Source organism: Archocentrus centrarchus, chromosome 14 (assembly GCF_007364275.1).
Source record: "Archocentrus centrarchus isolate MPI-CPG fArcCen1 chromosome 14, fArcCen1, whole genome shotgun sequence".
NCBI lineage: Eukaryota > Metazoa > Chordata > Actinopteri > Cichliformes > Cichlidae > Archocentrus > Archocentrus centrarchus.
This window is the reverse complement of record NC_044359.1, coordinates 1,589,906-1,612,866: the sequence shown is the minus strand read 5'-3', so window position 1 is coordinate 1,612,866 and position 22,961 is coordinate 1,589,906. Positions and strand designations below refer to the sequence as shown.

The following is a 22,961-nucleotide window of genomic DNA, read 5'->3' as shown; positions in this document are numbered from 1 at the left end:
TTTGCCCATAAATGAAACCTAGTATAGATTTGCCTTCTTATATGAACAAGTGTACCAGGATCATGAGCCACCAACATGGCAGTAGTAAAAATACCAGAAAGGTCCAATTTATTCCAAAAAATACTTGTGTATTTTTACCACAGCTAAATTCTCCATGTTACAATGATCGTGTGTGTTATCTGACGAGCCTGAACTGCAGCTGTCTGACGGCTTCTTTCACAGCTGGAGCACATCTGTCCAATCTGTTTGATCACTGAAGTTTGGAGCTGTTGTTCTGCCTTGTTTCATGTAGTGTGTGTGTGTGTGTGTGTGTGTGTGTATGTACTGTAAAAACAAGACTTCAAGCAACAGAAGGAATTATTCAGTTCACTTTTGAAATGTGCTAAATTTGAGCAATAAATATGCAAATCGTGTGAGCCAGAAAGGACACCGAAATCTGGACTTCAGGTGTGACATGCTCACCCACAGCTCAGTGAAGGAGACGTGTGTCTGCGTGCTGCTCAGTGGTGTAAAACAGACTTTTCATCTCCTTAGGATCCAGCTTATAAGCATCTTTATTCCTTCCATCCTTCCATCCATCCATCCATGCATCCATCCCTGATCTGAGGCGTGGAAGCAGCAGGCCCAGACCTTCCTAACCTCGGCCACGTCCTCCTGATGGGACGTCCTCTAAACACCTTACCTAGGAGGTGTTCAGAAGTCGTCCTCATCAGATGCCTGAACCACTCATCTGGTTGCTTTGGATGTGGAGGATTAGCGGCTCTGCTCCAAGCTCTAAAGTTGAGCCCAGGTACCTTTTGCAGAAAGCTAATCTCAGTCTTTTGGTAACTAATCACAGCTTTTCGCATCTTTATACATTTTCTGAAACCCAAAATTAATGTAAGTAAATTCCTGTGATATCGCGACACATTGTTAGCACTGATGTGACGTTAAAGCAGGACTTCCTGTCATGGTATCAGTAACTCGTGGCTCAACAGGCTGCATGTACTGTCTAATGTGTTCCCTCAGCAAACAGACACCATCACATTTAAAGCACAGCGTAAACTGCAGTAGTTCTTATGCATAACCAGGTTACATGTTCAGCATCAGCTGCTATGGTGATCTATCCAAGTGTCACTTTCATGACACTGAAAACATTTGAAGATCGAAATAATTCACTAAGCCAATAAACTCCGACTTTGTGGTCACGCCCCTCTGGTTTCAGGAGTCAGGACACGTGGGTCACAGGTACAAACCCCAAAACTGGATGCTTAAAACTAACCGGCAGACTTATGTCCACATCAACACACTCACAAAGTATGTGACACCTGAACTGCAGTAATATGAACAGAATTATGGAGGCAGCACACAGATCAGTCTTCATGCTCGAACTTCTCAACCCACTCCAGTACGAAGGTGAACGTGACGAAGCAGAAAGGAAGAGGAGGGGACGAGTGAAGGGCAAAAAGAGGTTTTTAAAAAAAGCCCCCCCCCCCCAAACCCAGGACACCCCCTCAGGTGCTGGGTTGTTTTTTTCTTTTTTTCCCAGCAGAGCAGTTGTGTTTAAGACGGCGCCCGTAGAAAACGTAGGTGTTGTTAGAGTTTAAGCGCAGCTCGCTCGTCTCACTCGAGTCCTCTCAGGTGTTTTGTTCAGGTGCTCTCTGCTCAGACTGCTGCTGCATTCAGTCCATTCGAGCTGAACATGAGCGCTTCTGCTCGACAAATGTCTAAATCTTTTTCTTTTCTCTACTGAATTTAACACATTTTAATCCATTTTTGTGGCTCTTCCTCCCCTTTCTTCACTTCCCTTACCACTCCTCATTTCATCATTCCTTATTCTCCTTTTATTCTCTTTATCTTTCCCCTCCTTTCTTCACCAACACACTGACAAACAGATGGATAAAAGCGTCCTGTCCAATAAGGAGTCTCGGTTTGGATCACATGCCTGTGGAGGACAGTCCCAGGCCGGCTGCTTTGCTCATGCAGGGCAAACCCTGAGCTCCGGCTTTCGGGAAATCATGCGCCATCACACGGCCGTTCTCGCCTCCAAGTCCCGACGGTCCAACTCCTAACCCGCCAGCCACCGCCCCTCCTCCTGCGACCGCTATCCCGCCGAGGCTGGTGCTCATCATGGCCGCGTCGATGAGCTCCTGTAAGGCGGCACAGAGGAGACAAAAGCCCGTTAAGCACAAAAAAAGTCTTTATTCAAATTCAGAAAGTTTTACAGATTCAGGGGGAAATATTTCAAACTCCTTTCATTCAGCAGGTGAAAATCAGTTTTTCTCTTTAGCTTCATTTACGGTTAAACTTCTTCGTCTTCCATCAGTATTACAGTTTACAGCTCACAATTAATCCGACACATTTTCAGTGAATCTTGAACCCTGGACATCCATAATGGAGACATTTTCTTTCCTTCCATAACAGACAGCAGGAAAAGCTGTTTGAGTCCATGTTGTTATTTAACCGCTTCTCATACGTCAAACTTTTTTTCCCCATATATGAGCAAAATACCCCAAAAAGTAATAAAAATAAATGCCAGAATGTTGGTTCTATGAAGGAGCTGCAGCTCAACAGGATGTGATGTTTATGCTCCCAGCAACACTAAATGATGTCAGCTTTAGTCCACTAATCACTTCCTCCAATACAAAACGATCACTGACTGGAGTATCTGATTATTAATTAATGGAGGGATTTATTGTTGATCAATCCGACCACATCCACTAACACTGACAGACACAAGCCTTCCACAGTAGTAAAATGCTGCCTCAAGTGGAGAAGGTTGATTCATTCACACACATTATTGGGGCTGATCTGGCAGATTAGCTCGGTGTTTTTATCAGTCAACATTACAAAGTGATGAATCCATTCATTCCTGCAGTGTGGCTAAATTACAGCTAGCTCCTCCATCCTTCCTCTTTCTGCTGCTTATCCAGGTCCAGGCTGTGAGTCAGCAGTCTGAGCAGAGATTCTCAAACCACTCTCCCCTCGCTACCTCCTCCAGCTCTTCTGGGGGATTATCAAAGCACTCCCAATCCAGCTGAGCTCTTTCCAGCAGGTTCTGGGTCAGCCCCGGGCCTCCTCCAGGTATTACGTGCCCAAAACATCTAATCTTGGAGGTGCCCAAGAAGCATCTTTGTTAACCTCGGCTGGCTCCGTTTGATATGGACAGCGGTGGCTCTACACTGAGGCTCTCCTGAATGACCAAGCTCCTCACTCTCTCTCTGATAAGGTGCTCAGACACACTTCAGTATTTTTTAACTCATTCTTTCGTACACTACGCACAGCTCGTGGTCATGGATGAGGGCAGCAGCACAGAGTGAGCAGTAAATCATAGAAGTCTTTCTGACAGTGCTCTAAGTTTAAGTTCATTATTAGTGCCAGGGTAATAATAGTTTTGGATTTTACATTATAGTTTATTTTGTGTTAACTTTTTTTTCCCTCTAATTCAGTTTCTTTTAATTAGTTTCTATTTTTTGTTTAATGCTCAGTTTAAGTTTAGTTTTTGTTAGTTGTAATTTTTCATACTTTATTTTCTCAGGTGCAAGAGTAACTACTGTGTAATAAGACCTCAAATTACACCATTAAAAATAAATTGTATTTAACAACCAACTGTTCACAAGAAAGCAGCATTATGTGCTACATGTGTGTAACATTAAGGACACACATGAACATCACGAGACATCAACAGGAGCAGCATAAAGAAAAATCCAATAAACTCTGATCTCAGAATATTTATCTCAAGAATAAATTACATATTACAATAAATTACAATTACAAGAATAAATTGACCAAAATAACATCACTGATGGACAAGGTCTCCCATCCCATGCATGAAACTGTTGCTGAGCTGGAGAGCTCCTTCAGTGACAGACTGCTGCATCCTAAATGCACAAAGGAGCGTTACCGTAGATCCTTCCTCCCAGCAGCTGTAAGACTTTATAACCATCACTGCTCCCAACAAAAACCACAATAGCCTACACAATGTAGGATAATATATAATATACTGTAAATAGTCCGGCCTGTTAAGGTTCAACACACAGGCACATCATGTACATTGTATATAGTGTTATTATTATTAGTAGTATTAAGGTTAATCTTGTTTGTTGATTTTATATATATTCTTTTCTTAATAGTGTGAATTATTATATCTTTATTTATATTTATAATAACTGCGGCTGCTGTTACACCCAAATTTCCCCTCTGTGGGACAATAAAGGCTGTTTCTTCTTCTTCTTCTTCTTAAATTGTAGTTCCCAGCAGCAGATGCAGGTCCAGCTTCAGTGGATCAACATCAGCTCCAACATCAGAACACAAACATTAGAAACCAGAACAAACTGAACTCTGAGCGTCTGAAGGAATAAAGCTCAAATACAGCTTTTTAAGATTGTGTGTGTCACACAGTGGTGTGGACATGCCAGTCTCAGTAACACATTTATCAGTGCAGACTTCTGCGGTGGTTCTTTGTGCGGCCGAGGTACAACCAACCAGCATCTATTGTTGTGTAGCTGCATTATGTGTGCTACGGAGTCTCAAACTGATTGTAATGACCCACGCCTCCTTTCACACCTCGGCACACGTGTTTACACACATGAACAATAGAGGGTCACAATGACCTCCGGGGGACCACGCCCACAGGGGTTTAAATCCTGGGTCTCTCCACCATTTGGCTGAGAACTGAAGCAGCCTTTGGGATGAGAGGAGGAACGTCTTCAAGAAACAAGAAGAAGTCCAGTCACTCTTTTTTTCAAGCTCCAGAGATACTCTGAGCTGGAGATCTGTTGCTCATCACCTCGTGGTCGTGTGCTGGTGTTTTATCTGCGTGCCGACAAACAAAAAACGCTGAGACGTTTTCTCTGCCGCTTCAACGCTGACATTATTTTGTGCACCAACACGGTGAGCAGACACACGGTGAGGAGCCGGGGTGTGCGCTCGCAGTGGTGGAGCGCCTGGTTAAAACTTTCAAAGTGGAAAAAGTGATTTCATATCAATCCACAAAGCTTTCGAATAAACTGACAAACACGAAATCGAAGCACATTTTCTCTCTAATTTCAGTTAGTTTAGTTAGTTTGTGAACCCACAATACCTTTCAGTTCATTTTTTCCTTTTAATTATCATTTTTATTTCACTTAAAAATGTTTTTTGTTATTTCGTTTGTTTTCATTAACTATAATAACCGTGGTGCCAACACAGTGCAGAGCAGCTACCTAAACTCTGCTCCCAGTGAGGTCGATTATCTCGTCAATAGTTTTACATCCTCACTGCGTATAACTTTGGATACTGTGGCTCCTCTGAAAAGGAAAGCTTCAAATCAGAAGTGCCTGACTCCGTGGTATAATTCACAAACGCACAGCTTAAAGCAGATAACCCGAAAGCTGGAGAGGGAATGGCGTCTCACTAAACTAGAAGATGCTCATTTAGCCTGGAAAAAGAGTTTGTTGCTCTATAAAAAAGCCCTCCGTAAAGCTAGGACATCTTACTATTCATCATTAATTGAAGAACATAAGAACAACCCCAGGTTTGTTTTCAGCACTGTAGCCAGGCTGACAAAGAGTCAGAGCTCTCCGAGCGTTTTAGACAACACGAACAGAACTGCTGGTATTTGTAGTCGTGAGTGACTGAAGCGACCACCAGTGAGAATGAAGAATACTGCTGGTTGACATTTGACCTGGTAGTAAATACGTTACCTAAACTGTCCACAAGCGCCCAGCTGTCAGCTTCACAGCAGTGTGCGATGAGTGGTGGATGTTGAGGAAAAGGTTGGGAGGTGTGTTTATATAACTCTGAACACACAGACTCTCACTACAGCGAGTTTCTTTATTCCTGTGATTTCTAAGCTGATTTATAGACATTTGTTCTATAGTGAAATAAGAAATAATGACACACTCTGGAAATGTTAATGTGTTTACGGAGTTTTGACTCTGAGAAGACTTTCGGCATAAACTACAATGCTCTGGTAGAAGCCTCCTAATCGCCTCCATGACTTGTTTCACAGCTGCACAGCCAGTTTTTGGATAAATGATGCCTTCCTCTTGAAGGAGTATACACTGTAATATACTCTGTGTGTGTGTGTGTGTATAAAAACAGTCATCACCAAAAGCGAGCGGAGTAGAAGTTGTTTTTCAGTAGCAGAATGAAGCGCTTTTTCCTTCAGCTGCACCTCTCAGTAAAACTAATGATGTGGATCCAGAGTTAATATCCTGTATCGGGCCTCTGAGGCTCCCACGCTCCCTCACTGTTTGCTGCAGAGCGCCGACAGTCGTCGGGCAGATTGGTACAAATAAATCCCGGGTTTATTAACTTATTGGAGCGGCTTCAGCACTTACAACACCTCGGAGCGAGTGTCCTCACGTTTGAACGTCAGACATCAGCTCCCTCTTCCTTTCACATCGGCAGCACAAAGCAAACACCTTACAACCCGCCTCTAAACAGAATACTCCGGGCAGCTCCCGCCCATGTTTCTCACTTTGAGAGAGGGTTTGATTATCAAAGCAGGTCCACATGTGATGTCAACAACACAGCAGCATCTGTCCCTGCAGAGTCAGGCCATCACTGCTGTAGCCTGAGGATATTAACAGCCACCTGTTAAACCCTCATTTTTGTGTCCTGAATATAAAAATGCCTCCATCAAACCATTTTCTCAAACACAGCCCTGTTCAGCTAACACCGAATTTTAACCATTACTTATACATTTGACCAGAGTTTAAGTACAAAGGTTTGAGTATCATGAGAAAAAGGAATTCTAGACTGTACAAGGTGATTTTCATTAGAAATTTAATTGAAAATAAACTGGAGTGTGACGTAAAACGATAAAAAGCCTGAGTTATAGATGGAAAAGCTGCTGTTTGGAGCATTTTCTCATTTGCTAAGTACCTCTGAAGTTGACTATAATAAAAAACTATAACAATGGTTCTAAAAGAAGTCAGAGGATCACCAAAGTTATTACAGTCCAGCCCGAGGAGGCCATGAAAATGACACATTTTGTAGCAATCCATCGATTATTTCTCTAAAACATACAAATAACCAGATAGTTGCACAAAAGGAAAATCACTCCTCAAAGGTGGAAAGCCTGGAGACCATCAACTATCACCAACCATTTTTTTTTCTAATTCAGGCCTATCCAAACTGTCATAAGGTGAAAGGTCAGGTGCACCCTTGATAGGACATGTATGTCTGCAGAGCAGAGGAAGCTCGAGTACCCGGAGAGAACCCCTGCAGGCAGAGGGAGAACAGCTATGCTAACTCCATCCAAAAAGGCCTCAGTGTAGTCAAACCCAGGACCCTCTCACCTTCAGGTGTCAACCACTCTCAGTCAGTGGTTGGAAAAATGTAATCTAGAACAAAGTGATGGATGACTTCCCCCCCTCACAGGTCCAGGCTTTCACTTATCCTGTGAAATGTTTCCACTTCTATGTGATCAGCATCAAGGTTCATACAGATTTTAATGATGAAGAGCTCGAACTCTCCTGATCCTCTGCCAACAGCAGGTCAACATGGTTTGGATGGATTGGGATGAATTCTGTTGTAGACCCAGTTTTCCCCTGAGGATCCATTGCTTATGATACACAACTTTGTGTCAGAGTGGAAACAACGTTGCTGGTTTGATTTTTTCCTGTGATCTGATCTTTGAGTTGGTTTTCAGCCCCTCTGCTGTCAGTCATGTTAATACCTGAACTGAAAGAAAGATCTCGTGTGTCCTCGTTAGGACAGGCATGCAGCACGAGCCTAAATTGATCCCTAGTAATTATGGGTCAAAGGCCATTTAATGCAAAAGTAATGTAACAAATGACTTTCTTCAGGAGTAAATAAGAAAAGTAATGCATTACTTAAAAACTAACAAGTAATGTGTAGTGGAGTACTTTTTTGGAGTAAAAACTCAAACACATATATGGTGGGGTTAGACGGTGACAGGTACGGATGGAAAAGGATCAGTATCTGTGCCGTCAGCCCACTCTCATCCCCAAGGTATTAATTAGCATCGTTTTGTCAAAGTCGCTGCCGTGTCTCACTTGAGCATCACGTGTCCTCTGACACCTGTGCCTTTATCTGTTCAGTGATGGTATCAGTGAGAGGGGTCTGTCACCCACACCTCATCATTAGTCCATGTGTTGGATTATTGCTGTGAAGAGAAACCTATTCAACTACTTCTCGGTGCCTAAACCTTATCAAGTCCTTTCAGCACTTTTGAGCATCTAAATATAACCACAGTTTTTACGGTCTAAACCTAATCAAGTCCTCGTCAGCACCTAAACCGAATCTTTCGAGTGCTAAGGCCTAATCAACAAACGGAAGTGAAAGTAACAATCGACACTAACTTTTCAATACTCTAAAATGGGACTGCAATGGTTTATGTTACATGTTGGTGTTAATGGTTGATAGTTGAAGCCACTGGCATGTGTGGTTTACACACAGGGCGCCCTCTAGCATCCTGATGCAGTGCGTTTTGTCTTCAGGGAGGTGGGTCTGTCACCCCTAAGCTTTTTTTTTAGTCCTCTTTAGACTCTGAACCTAACCCTGTACTGTTCAATGCCTGAGCCTAACCAAGAATTTTTTGGTGCTTAGAATGAATCAGCAAGTGGAAGTTGAAGTAAAATGCAGTGCAGACGCCAAAGAATATTTTTTATATCTGACTTGAGGGGAAACATCTGAGAAAGAGGCCTGATGTTATGTGCTGGGACAGCAGCGTGCTCAGTCAATCTTACCTTTACACAAATGCTGGAGTTTCAGAAACTAGAACAGCTTCACAGTCCAAATGTTTAGTTAAGTGACCATAAAACTCTCGCTGCAGTGTTTCAGGAGAATATGATACAATAACAATGGCCTAGTTTCCATCCATCATGGATCTTTCTTTATTGATTATCAGTTCCATGTGTGCTGTAGCGCTCTTCCATGTGAGTTCCTCTGCAGCAGGTAACCGCAGTGTAACCTCTCTCCGTATGCGCCCCCATCTGCTGACTGATGAAATCCTGCACACATGTTGTGTCACTGCTGCAGAGGTTTTTAAGTCCTCCCTTTGTGCTCAGATGCACATGTGAAGGGAATACAAAAGTCCAACGGAGAGGAGACCGAGCACACTGGTGCCTCTGCTGTGGAAAAATGGCTCTAATGACTTGTTTGTTCCTTCTGAGCAGCCCATCAAAGTCTCAGCATAAACCAGCCCAGTCAGTAATGAGGCGACCGCAGTTTCATCACATATGGACGCCGGCGATAAAGAGGAGCTCGAGACCCGAGTGGCAGATGAGCAGAGTTCAGCTGATGTACTTTGAAATGGCAGAAGTGTTTTTGCTCCTGGCCTGTGGCTCCACACAGAAAAGGGCAGCAGCTCATGCACATGATTAAAAATAAAACTGTAGCCATGAATGAGAGAAGTTGGAGCTCTCTGGTGTGACAGAGATATGCACCAACATTATGTTCATCTACGGGGCCAGGCTTCGGCCAGCAGAAGGAAACTTACAGCATCCATGGATCAAGGTTATTATAGCTATGGTGTTATTATGCTAAAATTATAAAAACAAAAATAGAGTTAGTGAGCTTACAGAACTGATTTGTCATTTTGGTCAAACTTGTGTCAAGAAGAGACAGTCAGCTGAAGACTGAAATGTCTTCATGACTCAGTCAACAGAAATTTTGGTGTTCAGTTAATATTACAAGTTGTGCAGAATTTCTTCACCCTCTGCAAAAATAAAACTGTAATTAATCCATCTCTTTCCATCGCCTCCATTCACCAATATTTCTTTGTCTCTCGGGTTGTTGGCATCATATTTCTAAATCTGAGACCCTCTGTGGGATCTTTGATTCTTCGTTTAACTTGCAGATCAAATCTGTGATCAAAGCCAGTTTTGTTTCAAATAACAACCTTGAGAAGGTTATTTATGTTTTTATCACATTCAGACTGAATTGCTGCATTTTTTATATCTGGACTGACATCACTGTCACATCTGCTGCTTCAAAGCGCTGCCAGAGTCCCGATGATGCACATAAACACATCCTGGCATCACTGGTTACCTTTATATGTAGGACTGGCTTTAATCATGTCCCTGTTTATTTGTTTTAAGCTGATAGAAAAATACAAACGTATATTCATGCTAACAGACATGTAATGCCAGTGGATGGATTTTCTTCAAATTTCAATATTTGTGTTTGATTTGGATCAAAACAAAGTAAAAACAACATCAGATACAGGTTCTGTCATAAAATAAGAATATGATGAAAAAGTTGATTTATTTCAGTAATTCCATTCAAAAAGTGAAACTTGTATATTATATTCATTCATTACACACAGACTGATATATTTCAAATATATATTTCTTTTAATTTTGATGATTATAACTGACAACTAATGAAAACCCCAAATTCAGTATCAGAAAATTAGAATATTACTTCAGACCAACAGAAAAAAAGGATTTTTAGAAATGTTGGCCAACTGAAAAGTATGAACATGAAAAGTATGAGCATGTACTGCACTCAGTACTTAGTTGGGGCTCCTTTTGCCTGGATTACTGCAGTAATGCGGCGTGGCATGGAGTCCATCAGTCTGTGGCACTGCTCAGGTGTTCTGAGAGCCCAGGTTGCTCTGATAGTGGCCTTCAGCTCTTCTGAACTGTTGGGTCTGGCGTATCACATCCAAAGGAAATGCAACATTGACTTTGCTCAGAGAACATAAGTTTGGAGCACTCAGCAGCAGTCCAGTCCTTTTTGTCTTTAGTCCAGGAGCGTCTCGACACGAGGACTGTGACAGCTGAAACCATGTCTGCATACGTCTGTGCTGGTGGTTCTTGAAGCTCTGACTCCAGCTGCAGTCCACTCTTTGTGAATCTCCCCCACATTTTTGAATGGCTTTTGTTCCACAATCCTCTCCAGGGTGCAGTTATCCCTGTTGTTGTACACTTTTTTCTACCACATCTTTTCCTTCCCTTCGCCTCTCTATTAATGTGCTTGGACACAGAGCTCTGTGAACAGCAGCCTCTTTAACAATGACCTTTGGTGTCTCGCCCTCCTTGTGCGAGGTGTCAAAGGTCGTCTTTTGGACAATTGTCCACTCAGCAGTCTTCCCCATGATTGTGTAGCCTACAGAACTAGACTGAGAGACCATTTAAAGGCCTTTGCAGGTGTTTGGAGTTAATTAGCTGATTAGAGTGTGGCACCAGGTGTCTTCAATATTAAACCATTTCACAATATTCTAATTTTCTGAGATACTGAATTTGGGCTTTTCATTAGTTGTCAGTTATAATCATCAAAATTAAAAGAAATGAACATTTAAAATATATCAGTCTGTGTGTAATGAATGAATATAATTTACAAGTTTCACTTTTTGAATGGAATTACTGAAATAAATCAACTTTTTTTACAATATTCTAATTTTATGACAGCACCTGTACATGTAACAGCCAGCTGAAGCTGGTCCTAAATGAAGACCTGCAGACCAGGCTGAGTTCTCAAAATGATGTATTTAAAAGCAAACACACTGATTTTATTTGTCTGGTTTCCCGGCTCCTGTCAAACGTCAGGACTCACCTTCATCCTTCTTGATTCAATCCGAGATTTGTAGCAGAACTCGACCAGAGCCACGAGCATGGCCAGGCCCAGCCCACCAATCAGGATGTAGAACACTCCAGCCACGTTGCTCAAACTGAGCGCGCTCGTTTTGTCCTGTCAGCGCAGAAAAGCCGGGTTAGACACAACCAGTTGTGGTGCAGACTCATGACATCACTATGGTTTGAACTGTACTGTAAGCAGAAGGAGGAAAAAATGATCTAAAAATAAAAGATCTAAAATCATCTAAAATCTTAAAGCTAAATCCAGCTTTCTAACTAAGAGGACGGTTATTCAGCGTTCAGAGGCTGCGATCCTGAGGCAGCTGGAAGTACACACTCAGGAGAGAATGCCAGAAAGCTCCCTGCTACTGAATATAATGTACAAATACTTTTGATGGCATCCTTTCTGAAATGTGACATTTATAAATGAAGCACTGCCGAACTGGAAGTAAGCTTTTCTGCAGATATTCACAGAATAAAACCTAATCAGAAAACAGTGTTTTCACTGTTTTATAAATCAAAGTCCATTTTCAGAAAGGGCAGCACGGTGGCGGCGTGGTTAGCACTGCTGCCTCACAGCTAGAAGGTCTGGGTTTGATTCCACCTTGGCCCGGGCCTGGGTGGGTTTCCTCCCACAGTCCAAAGACCTGCAGTTAGTGGGGTTAGGTTAACTGGTCGCTCTACATTGCCCAGACTGTGAATGGTTGTCTGTCTCTCTGTGTTAGCCCTGCGATAGGCTGCTGACCTGTACCCCCCCCCCCCCCCCCCCCCCCCCCCCCCGACCCTGAGCAGGGTAAGCAGAGGAGAATGATGGGGGCATTATCAGGTATGAAGAAACCCCTCTCTAAAACACATCATCACTTTTGACTAGCTAATAACAGCCAACAGTTAAAACAAACATTTATCCATCTGAAGAAAACTCATGTCAGTGTTGACGTGTTGCTCTAAGAGTCTGACTGATCCAACTAAGCTTTTTTTTTAATTCTTTACTTTTTTACTCTGTTAAAATTGTGACTTTGAGCTGTTTAAATTGACCTTTTGAACTGTTTTCTTTGCTTCGGCTCTGACATTAAATCAACCCCTGACTCTTTTTTTGTTTTGTTTTTGCTGGTTATTCATCACTAACAATATTATGAAATATTAATGCAGAACAAACAGATGTGACCTTTGTTCTTAAGGGGACGTACCCCTCTAACTATCTTCTCCTCGTGGTAAACTGACCCTCTGCCTCTGATCGCAGCCTTTGACCGCCTGTCACATGCAGCTTCATGCACAAAAATGCAAACAGAACTGTGGAAAACAAAAAAAACAAACAAAAACTTTTAAAAAAAGCTCATATTTGTGTCACAGGTTATTCATCACCTCTGTGCTAACTGCATTTTTATATCACAGCCTTTGAAAACATTCCTCTAAAAAAACGTTTCGATCAGTCGCTGCGCTCTCGTTTTTGCTGTTTTCCACCCTCACATGCATCGCTTGGTTTTTGGTGGGCGTGACTTAGCTTCCTCATCCAATAACATGCAGCCTGTTAGAGAAAAGAAACAGGAGGAAACAGCAATCATAGTGGGCGGGGCCTCTCTAACAATAGGAAGTGTTGTAAGCCTATCAGTGGGATTTCCTCTCCACACTGTCATGTTACCCTCAGCCAATCAGCTTCTGGGAAATCCTACTCCAACACACTTTAAAGCCAGAGTTCTTAAAAATGAATCTAACAGCTGATGCTGAGTTTTATTCATTTGTTCATACTGATATTCACATTTAGCAAAGACAGTAAAAACTATTAATACCTGTTAAAACTGTCATTGTGTATTTTTGTGGTCATACCAAACACAACAGCTGAAGTTCATTTTTACGTGCTGTACTTTCTCTACTTTATGTCCAAAGCTATGCGTGCTTTCATGGTTTGGACCGGCTAAAATAAATCAAACTGCTCGACTAGATAATTTGCAAATTAATTAATAATGAAAAATAAATGGATGGGTAACATCCAAATGCAGCTGTTAACAGTGAACGCTGCTCTGTACAGTAATACATTAGACTTGTGGTTTCAGTGGAGAGACGACAAAGATCAATTTTAGGAAATTAATCTGCATTAGTGGGCGTGTCCTGCTGCCTCTATATGTTTTCATTACCAAAGGTTCTCTGTGCACCAAACTAATCCAAAGTGAAGGCGCAAACACACCAATCTCTGCTGTCTCTCTGCAGCACTTTCAGTCTCACGTTAAAAGTGTCGTTTCTCGACAGACTGATGAACGTTTTCCCCCATTCGTTAGTCACAGTCTGTTACTCAGCAAGTTCAGAGGAAACAGGAGGTACATGACAGATTGGAGACAAAAACATCAGCATTTGTGTGTGGGAGGGTGGGGGGGTTGAAGCTGTGGTCAGTAGCTTCAATTTTATCATAGTTGGTTAGCAGCCATAAACAGAGAGAGAGGGCGAGGTAGAGAGACACAGACTGATAGAGAAAGGAAGAGAGAAACAGGCAAATATATCTGCATTTAGAAAAATCTGACATTTTACATCTGACGTGTTGGTGGGAAAACAAATCTGGCTTTAATCTGGCGCTTCTCTTCTGGGCCTGATTATGTCTGTTTGATGGCTCCTTCGTTCTTTTTAGAAGACAAAAATGTCCCAGAAAAAGTGTCTTTTTCAAAACTCCGACACTGTACAGCCACCAGCAGAGACTAAAAATACACATGTAAAAGTGGCACCCAAAGGCAGTCGGGATGTGCCATTAAAAGTGATGTAAAAGGTCAGTTTTTCGGCAGAGTCACTCGTCCGTCTGTCTGCGGCTGCTTCCATGAACTGTGCTGACCACAGAATATTCTGGAGAACAGAAGGAAGGCTGAGCAGAGAAAAGCCTCTGAAGAAATCTGATGGATTTCCACTGATATGGACTCATGAAAACCCCTCATCTCCAAAAAAAAAAAAAAAAAAAAAAATGGTCTGCTTTGTCAGAAATGGCTGAAGCCTGACTCGTTTGCTTCCCAATTTGCATAAATTTGTCTTTGAGCTTGAAGCAAGTTTAGTGGGAAAGAAGTTCCTGAAGAATACTCGGGAGTGACGACAGCCTCTCAGTTCCAGTTAGGAGTACTAATTGGAGTCGTGGGGTTTTCACATGCTATCAGAATATTAAGATGTGTTCATGTTTTAATAAATGTATCTTTCAGTTCTTCAGAATGGTCAGCTGAGCAGCAGTGATACACTGTAAAAGCAAAAAGTTCCTCAGTAAATAAGAAAAGAAATGAAAACATGATTTTTATGTCCTTGGAGGAAAAGTTTGTCATTTTAGGACCTGCTTTCTTGCTTAAGAGACCATTCATGTTTAGCCTGCTCAGGCTTCAGTCTCACAGGCCTGGAGACCAGTTGGTGGCCACCAGTCGTGAGGGGAAAAATGTGTCACCAACCAGTTGGTGAGTAGTTACTGGCAGTCACTGGCAATCAATTGGCTGCAAAGAGATCTACACTGCTGCACCAAAATCTCCTCACAACTGCCCTGAGTACGACCAGACAGCTGCATTCATGTATGAAAGACACTGACTTGTCTGCAAACAGAAACTACTCACGAAGTGTAAGTGGAACTGTGAAATGCATGATGCAAACTGGAAATTAAGACTATTTGTATTCAAAGTAAAAGCTGGTTTCTGTAAGTAAATGGTGTTTGCAGGCAAATCAGCATCTTCCATGCAAACTACAGGCGATGGCAGCAATATGCTACCAACCAAGGAGGTTTTCGGTGCCATCTTTGTGACCAATTTAGTTTGCCATAGATTCACCGACTGGTCTCTAGGGTTTGGTGACTGAGGCCATAGCTCGGTTCAGGACTTGAAACAAACAGCTACCCTGGGTTGGTGCAGGGGTAATAAAATCCACATAATAAGCACTTTAGATCTCACTAACATGTTTAATCAGCTGAAAACACTTACATGTGAATCCAGCAGTTCTTCTGCTACAGCCAGTGACCATCGAAGATAAGACTTCCTGTTCTGTCCACTAGTCACTGTTGACAAATGTAGTTATATTTGCAGAGCTAACAAAAGGCTAAAGAGCTGCCAAAGGTTTTAGATTTTATTATAATGCTATTCTCGTTTGTTCTTCACAAGGAGGTTTTACCTGCATTATTCTATTCTGACTACAAACAGCTACAATCAGACCTGAGAAAGCCTGCCTTGCCTACAGATTATTCATGTTCATACGCAGGTCTCTGATATTTAGACATCATCTGCAGGTCAAGAATTTTTTTTTATGAACTTAGACATTAAAAATGTTCGTAATTTCCTTCTTCTGGTTTTCTCTAACCAAATGCAGTGTCCTTGCTCCACGCTAGGAGCAAGGACACTGCATTTCTTTTTTTGGGTCATTTCACAACCCATAAATATGTGACCCTAACAGCCAATGGGAGAACCACTTCCTTCCAGTACAACTGGTAGTTGGAATTTTCAGAACTACTTTCATATTTTTGATCTGAGTTTGTATCCGATGATCTGGCCACAGACGCCAAGGCTACATCAATACCTCGACTTTTTCTTCAAAACAGCCGAGCTAAAAATTGGTTCTACGGTCTACTGTTATAGTTTAGCATAATTTAACATAAATTATTGCTAAGCTGAAGACACCCCTTATTAACGCCTCAAAGTTCTCAGTAATTATTTGGAAGTTCCACAGTGACAAGGCTACAGTCCCAGTCAAAAGTTTGGTCATGCTCACCCATGAATGGGACAGTGTGTCCAAACTTTTGACTGGGACCGTACGTTACTGCTTAAGGCCAAGAAACAGCCAGAAGGCAATAACATGTTCCGCTTGTCTTTTTGTCTGCCTGGTATCTGTTTTATCTCCATAAATGTTACAAGTTATTGTTTTAACCTGAACTTTAAGCTGAACTTTTTTGCTTTTAGAGTGTAGCTGCTGAGGTTTGGGAATCTAATGAGGGAAAGGAATTGGATGAGGTGGATTGAGGTAGGGTAGGGTAGGGGGTAAACCAACACATAACCTTTGGACCAGGCCGAATGACCTCAAGAACTGACCTTTCTGCCGGAGTCCTTGTGTCCACACTCCCCCTTGTCATACCACCACTTGTTTTTCAACTTGTCTAAGACGGCTTGTTCATTGAGCTTCAGTACTGCTAGGTTTACTGGGATTCTTCAAAGAACCATGAGAGGAGGGGAGGGGGGGGTTGGAAATAACATAAATAACATTATGCACCTCCATGTTATCTTATGTTATTGTTCAGCTGCACAGCAACAGGGCTGCAATGACTTCAGCAGCAGTGGTGGTGGTGGCAGCAACGGTTTTAGCAAAAGTGGCTTTAGCAGTACAGATGCTATGGAACGCTACAAAGAACACCTCAACAGCAGAAAGAAAAACAAAAACCAACAAAAAACAAAACAGGCACAATCACACAGAAAACTCATTTGAAAAATGTCAGCATCAAAGTGATATGCGTTAATACTCCATCTAGCTTGGTTTAGTCTGACTCCCTGTGCGCGAGATGTGTATTACTATATCACTTTGGGTAACCGGCAAGGGCTGAAAACACTCCGGGAACTTTGGGTTTTCTGAGCAAATCTGCTTCATAAACGGTTTCAAAAATAATAAAAAAAAACCCCAAATAGATCGCATACTATAAACTGCATTCTGTAGGTGAATAACTAAGCAGGCTGAATAAATAACTTTTTCAGGTGTTAGATTAAACCGTGTCTATTAACTGTCCAATTGACTGAAGGGGTATTTTATTAAGTTGGCTAAGTGGTTAGCCAGTTTACTGCTAGCAAGCCTGGCTTCATCTTCATGCACGTACTGGATTTATAAACTGAATATATACCAATCAACCATGATTTTTGAACCTTTGACAATTAAAGTGGTTACATTTCAATTTTGTTCCAGGAAACAGTCCTAGAACGTAATACATTACTGTTGAACATCGAGCAAAACCACAAATGGAAACAGCAGTCCCTGACCTTTCCCAGCTGTACAACATGCTCTGCCACACGCTACAAAAAACAGTCCAGAAATGCTTAAGAAACCCAGTTTCCTAGGCCTACAAACTCAATCTAGCATATGTAGGGGACACACGAAGTCCAATCCTGCAACTTGCAGGACTTTCAGCAGGTAAATAAACCCTCCCTGGTCCCTCTGGTGAACATGCAGGTAGAAAAACTGATTTCCCCCAAAAGGCTCTACTTGATGCTGAGTTGCCCTTCCTGATGCAACCCCAAAGGGGATCACTGTTGCAGATAGCTGGTTACTATAGGAGTCATTCCAGGTGGTAAGTAACTCTGATGTATTTCCCACCCCATCACATGTCAGTCAGAGGTATCCTTCAGTAACACTGGTAGCCACTGGTGCTTAGATTTTGTACCAACCTATTTTGCTTCTCCTTGGCCAGCTATTGCTACACAGTGCTGAATTTTACTGAGCCTCTGTCACCAAATCTTTACTAGTGTGTTATTGCATGTATGCCCCTTCGCCAACCAGTAAAAGATAAAGTCAGAAGGAAATCATTTTCTTTGATATTGACAGCATTGTACCCTATAAAACTGTCCCCCAGGGTCCAGCTGCTAATGCAGAATAGTGGCATGATGCCAACTGAGTGTGCCATCATAAAGGCAGCAGATTTGACTCCCTGGGACTTTGTCTGATCCATGAAATGAAATTCAAATGAAGAGGTTGCTGTTTTTCACATCATGCAGATGTGAAAACAGGAACCCACTAACTGAATGGGGGCTTCCAGGAAAGAAGCGTACACAGCCCCTGCTACGACTGTTAACAAAAACCTGACTTTGTAAAATACCCCATCAATCAGAAGGCAATAAATCAGAAATGTCCAAGACAGTCACAATTTTGATGGTTCTGTCATCTCCTATTTATGTGGTGATACTACTGATATTATAACTGAGAAAGACACCAAATATAAGGTTCCTGTAGAGCGTCACCGGTGCCATCCGGAGTGTTTTAGTTAGATAACAAGTTGTGGGTTGTTGCCGGTTACCCTGGTGTGCCATTGCCTGTCGTTACCCGTTGGGGTTACGGTGATCTGACCTTGGAGTCCCCTCCCCCGGTGCCGCACTCTCCCTTGTCATACCACCATCTGTTTTTCAATTTGTCCAACAGGCCCTGCTCGTTCAGTTTTAACACTGCCAAGTTAACAGGGTTTCTACGAAGATGATAGTAACAATAAAGGATAAAAGGGAACTAGGTGTTAATGAGCAGACGATTGAAACAGTGAAGATAGTAACAACAATACATGTGCGTAATTATGACAGGCATGGTATTACTGATAGATGATGCATTAAAGGACAGATTCACTGCTCTTCAGCCCAGACCTTGCTAATATGCTGTTTTCCTGCACTTTAAGTTGCACACACCACAATCCAAGTAGATGAGCACTTACAGTTAGAGAAACATGCATATTTTGCTAAATTTTCTAAACTGGCAAGCTAAAAAGTTCAGGTGGTGCACAACTAACTGCCTGCACTCACGATGCTGTTGCAGTCCCTGTTGAAACATTATGGCTTCTGGACAGAGAAACTCTGCTGCCAAACAAAATTAGAGGTGTGATAAACATTTAAATGTAATGTCATAAGCACACAGGATTAAGTGGGACATCATTTCAGTAGTCTCTAACACCAGAATCATTCAGGCTAACAAAGTGTAAATGTTTCACAAAGGCTTCAATTTCTGTATCTAACAGTTGGTAAAACTGATGAAATTCATGTCTGTTAGCATCTTTTCAGTGGTAGCATATGTCTAAAATGGTCTCACTGCTTGGGCCCCAATTTCCAAAAACAAGGCTAATCACTGGATTAATTATTGTATGAAACAATGGCCTCACACCAATTCCAATACAGCATCAGTTTGTCCCTTTAATTTTCACCATCTACAGCTCATTGTTGGCTCTGACTTGTGAATGGTTGGCGAGTTTCTCAAAACCAAAGTTTCTGAGAGTTAAACAGCACTCTGATAGGATCTGGGTAGAAAAACAGCAAATGAATCCATTTTGACTATTGTGCTGCAAACTTTGACTTGCATTCATTTCCTGTCAATACCTGATAAATAAAGGAGGAACACCAGTCAAACATTCAGGAGCAAATTACTGCAAATTAGAACTAAGGGTAAATGTGGCAAAATGTCTTTTAAAACATTAATTTCTTGCCATTATACATTTTTCTGTCCCCCTTTACGTACCAGACATGATCAAAACTATAGTGCAAAAAGCAGCAGATGATGATGAGTGGTAAATGGCAAATCAATAATCAATCAATGAGCAAAAGTAACTCAGTTTGAAAGGACAACAACAGATTATGAGACGATTGCAAAAGCAGCAGGAAAGTTTTGTTTTAGAGTACATTAAAAAAAAAAAAGATCTGTGGAAATTCAGTGCAGGGAAAAACGGACGTGGATAAAAAATGTTTGTGAATCCAGATGCTCAAAGAAATCTGAACTAGCGATTACAATTTTAAGACATCAAGAAAAACTCATGCCGGGTTCAGACTTGATGATACTTGTGTTTGTTATGATGGCCACTGTAATCGATTAGAATCAAAAACGTCATAAATCTTTGTTTTTCACGATTAAGAAGCAAAGACTAAATGTTACTTCCTGATCAATACTGCGTAATGGAAGGAGGTGAACTGTGTTATCGGTGTGTCCACGGGATCTGACAGTTTAATCACCTGTGCAGGTAGCCATGCAAAGCATTCTGGTAACATGATGCCTCAAAGGACAGGATGTGACTCACTTCTCATTTGCATAAAATTGAGGTCTAGGCAGTTTTATGTAAATCACAGATATCCGGGGTGATGCGATGCCCCTGGAAACTGCTGAGAACTAGTTATCCATCTAAATAAACACATCCTCCTCCCCTCAGGAACATGTAATGGATGGAGGGTCTCACTGTGTACAGTGGCCTGAACAAAGTTTGTCTTTTCTTCTAGGATTACAGTGATCTCTGTCGCTTTATGTAGGACGAGGTCTATGAAACACTTGAGATCAGATATTTAGAACTGAATGTCTGCTCTACTCTGTGTGTTCACCCATTCTCCTTCATATCGAGGATTTTCCTAAATAAATGTATATTATAGTATATATTTCATATTATTCATCTGACTCCTGAACAAAACCCAATTTCCTCATAAAATCCATACTTAAACACATTTTGCTTAACTGTAATAAAGAGTGAACGAGGGCCTCGTGAGGCATCGGTCTCATCAGATGCTGCTCCACGTTTGCACAGCTGGAGAAGGTTGGTTTCACTCTCTAGTCGCTCATTCATCAAAATCCAATGACGAGAAACGCGTGCAAAAATTCCCCCGCTCACACCTTAGATGCCTAAAATTAAGATCTATTTGACATCAGCCACAGCATTTGTTTTCATTCGCGGATGTGTTGAGGCCACGGTGATGTAGTCTGAACCCGGCACGACTGTTCACAGGACTGAGGCCTGCATCAACACTGAGATGGTTCCTGTTATCTAAAATTATGTTTCACGTTTTTTCATTCCTACGTTTGGTCAGGTTGGCGGCGTTCCTTCAGGTATAAATACCAAATTATGGATTCAGAATGAGCATGCTGAAAGAACGAGTCCTACAACCCAGAAACGAGTGAGCGTTTCACACTTCTGATTCCCTCGTGTCCAAGTCAAAGGACTTTATGAATGAGTTTTTGGTTCGATGCCTGATATAAGGACTGTGGTGAATATGAACTTCTTTCATGGTTTGCTCTGTAACATAAAGTACATAAGTGAATCCTCCACTCATTCATTTTGAAGCTTTTACTTGCTAACAGGTGGCTAAACATTAAACGCTGTCATTGGCTTTAGGTGGTGATGACGCTGACTTCATGTAAGCAGGAGGTTTGTTACAGCATCATGACAGAGTTATCTGTGATTCAGAAATCATAAAAGTGAGAATCATAAATTCGTGGAGCTCAAAATGTGTACGTATCAGAAACCTATTTCCCACAGAGCTTTTTTTATGCCCTCAAAAACGTATTCAAAAAATCCGTTTGGCTTTTTATCCAGGGAACCAGGGTGATGCCAACATCCGAGCCAGCCTACAAACACGTCACCGCTGCGGCGCTCGGTTGAAGAAAATCACTATTTTGACTGCCATGTGTTTAAATCCCATCAGTCAGACACTTTGAAACCTGAGAATTGATTTTGGAGCAGAAACAGTTAAAGTTCAGGCTCAGAAACAGCAGAAAGCAGATGACACCAGTCTGATTATGGAGCGAGAGCACAGACTCCTCACAGAGGAGCTCATTTTTTTGTGTAACGGTGATTATACAATATGCTCAGCATTCAAGGGGTTTAACACAACTGTGTTGCTAAGCAACTGATGACAAAAACGGAGTCTTTTATATTTTCTTTTAAAGATGTTGATTTGGTGTTTTCTGCAACTGCATAACAAAATGAGAGCAGCGGTGAACACGTCACCCTCTGTGAACAGGCTGAATGTGAAACTGACTCGCTCACTGAGTCGTCCTACACACAGACTCTTCTTCAGGTGTTAAACAGTTTGGAAACTCAAAGGGGAAGACTCCTGACATTCAGATGCTGCTGCCTGTCTCTGACTCTGGGTTGGCTGTGAAATGCTGACGTGAGGCAGAGACAAAGAGAACACGATGTTCTTTCACCGAGCATCTGATAAAAACGAGTCCATTCATGTATGAAACAAAGAAAAAAGAACTTCCAAATGCTGCTGTCAGGTAAAAGAAGATCCACAGAGTCCAGCTCAGGTTTGGCTTTCCTGTGGACAAAAATCAAAGCTTCTGCCTCGATGCTGGTAAACCAACAACTCATCGTTTTATTAAAATGTAACAACTCATTTGTTTTGGGGTGTCGCTCTGTGGTTGCTGCTATTTTTTTTAATTTCCATATTCGTCACATATTCTTTAATGCTATTGGTATTAGCATTACCCCTAATGTTGGGTTCTCCATCAAACACACTAAAACTGGGTGGGAAATGTTTTAAAATCAAATTTATTAAACTCAAAGGGAGCGACGCACCTCTCAGGTGTAACCTGCTCTGCTACACAGTGCACATGTGGGACCCGTCCTCTAGTAACAGTAACACTTCTCCCAAATGGGAATCCTGCTGTAATGCAGAAGCAGCTAACCTCACATCTGTGACCCTCTCTGGGGGGAGTGACTCTGATACGTGGGACTAAACCAGGCTCCATAATGGGACTGATGCTATCTTGTGCAGACCACACCCAACAGTGCTGAACCTCACACCTGCAAACTCCACTCTCTTCACACACAGGAACTCAACTCCTCTGCAGGACTGATGCGCCTCAGATCTCCAGTGGGACCGACCTGGTTGTGTAACGTTCTAATGGGGCGATGCTCTTCATGTGTGAGGGATCGTGCGCTCCTACTGGAGTGACACACCTCATATCCAAGGATAATGCCACAATGGGAGCGACAAAACTAGAGAGCCCCACTAACATCAA

General features: G+C 42.0%; 1 protein-coding gene across 6 annotated transcripts in view; it reads right to left on the bottom strand.

The window, feature by feature from the left end:
- Positions 1-530: 530 nt before the first annotated feature.
- The window catches only part of LOC115791590 (glutamate receptor 1-like), a 118,392-nt gene continuing 95,961 nt past the window's right edge, over positions 531-22,961 (bottom strand). For 5 of the 6 annotated variants that reach the window (XM_030745714.1, XM_030745717.1, XM_030745716.1 and 2 more), the window contains 3 exons: positions 16,535-16,649; positions 11,491-11,625; positions 531-2,129 (listed from right to left, as the gene is read on the bottom strand). In XM_030745714.1, coding sequence (XP_030601574.1) covers positions 1,917-2,129; positions 11,491-11,625; positions 16,535-16,649 — 463 coding nt within the window. In that variant the 3' untranslated portion in view covers positions 531-1,916. Of the gene's footprint in view, positions 2,130-11,490; positions 11,626-16,534; positions 16,650-18,548; positions 18,664-22,961 lie in introns of all 6 variants that reach the window. The other variant, XM_030745719.1, reaches the window with a different exon arrangement.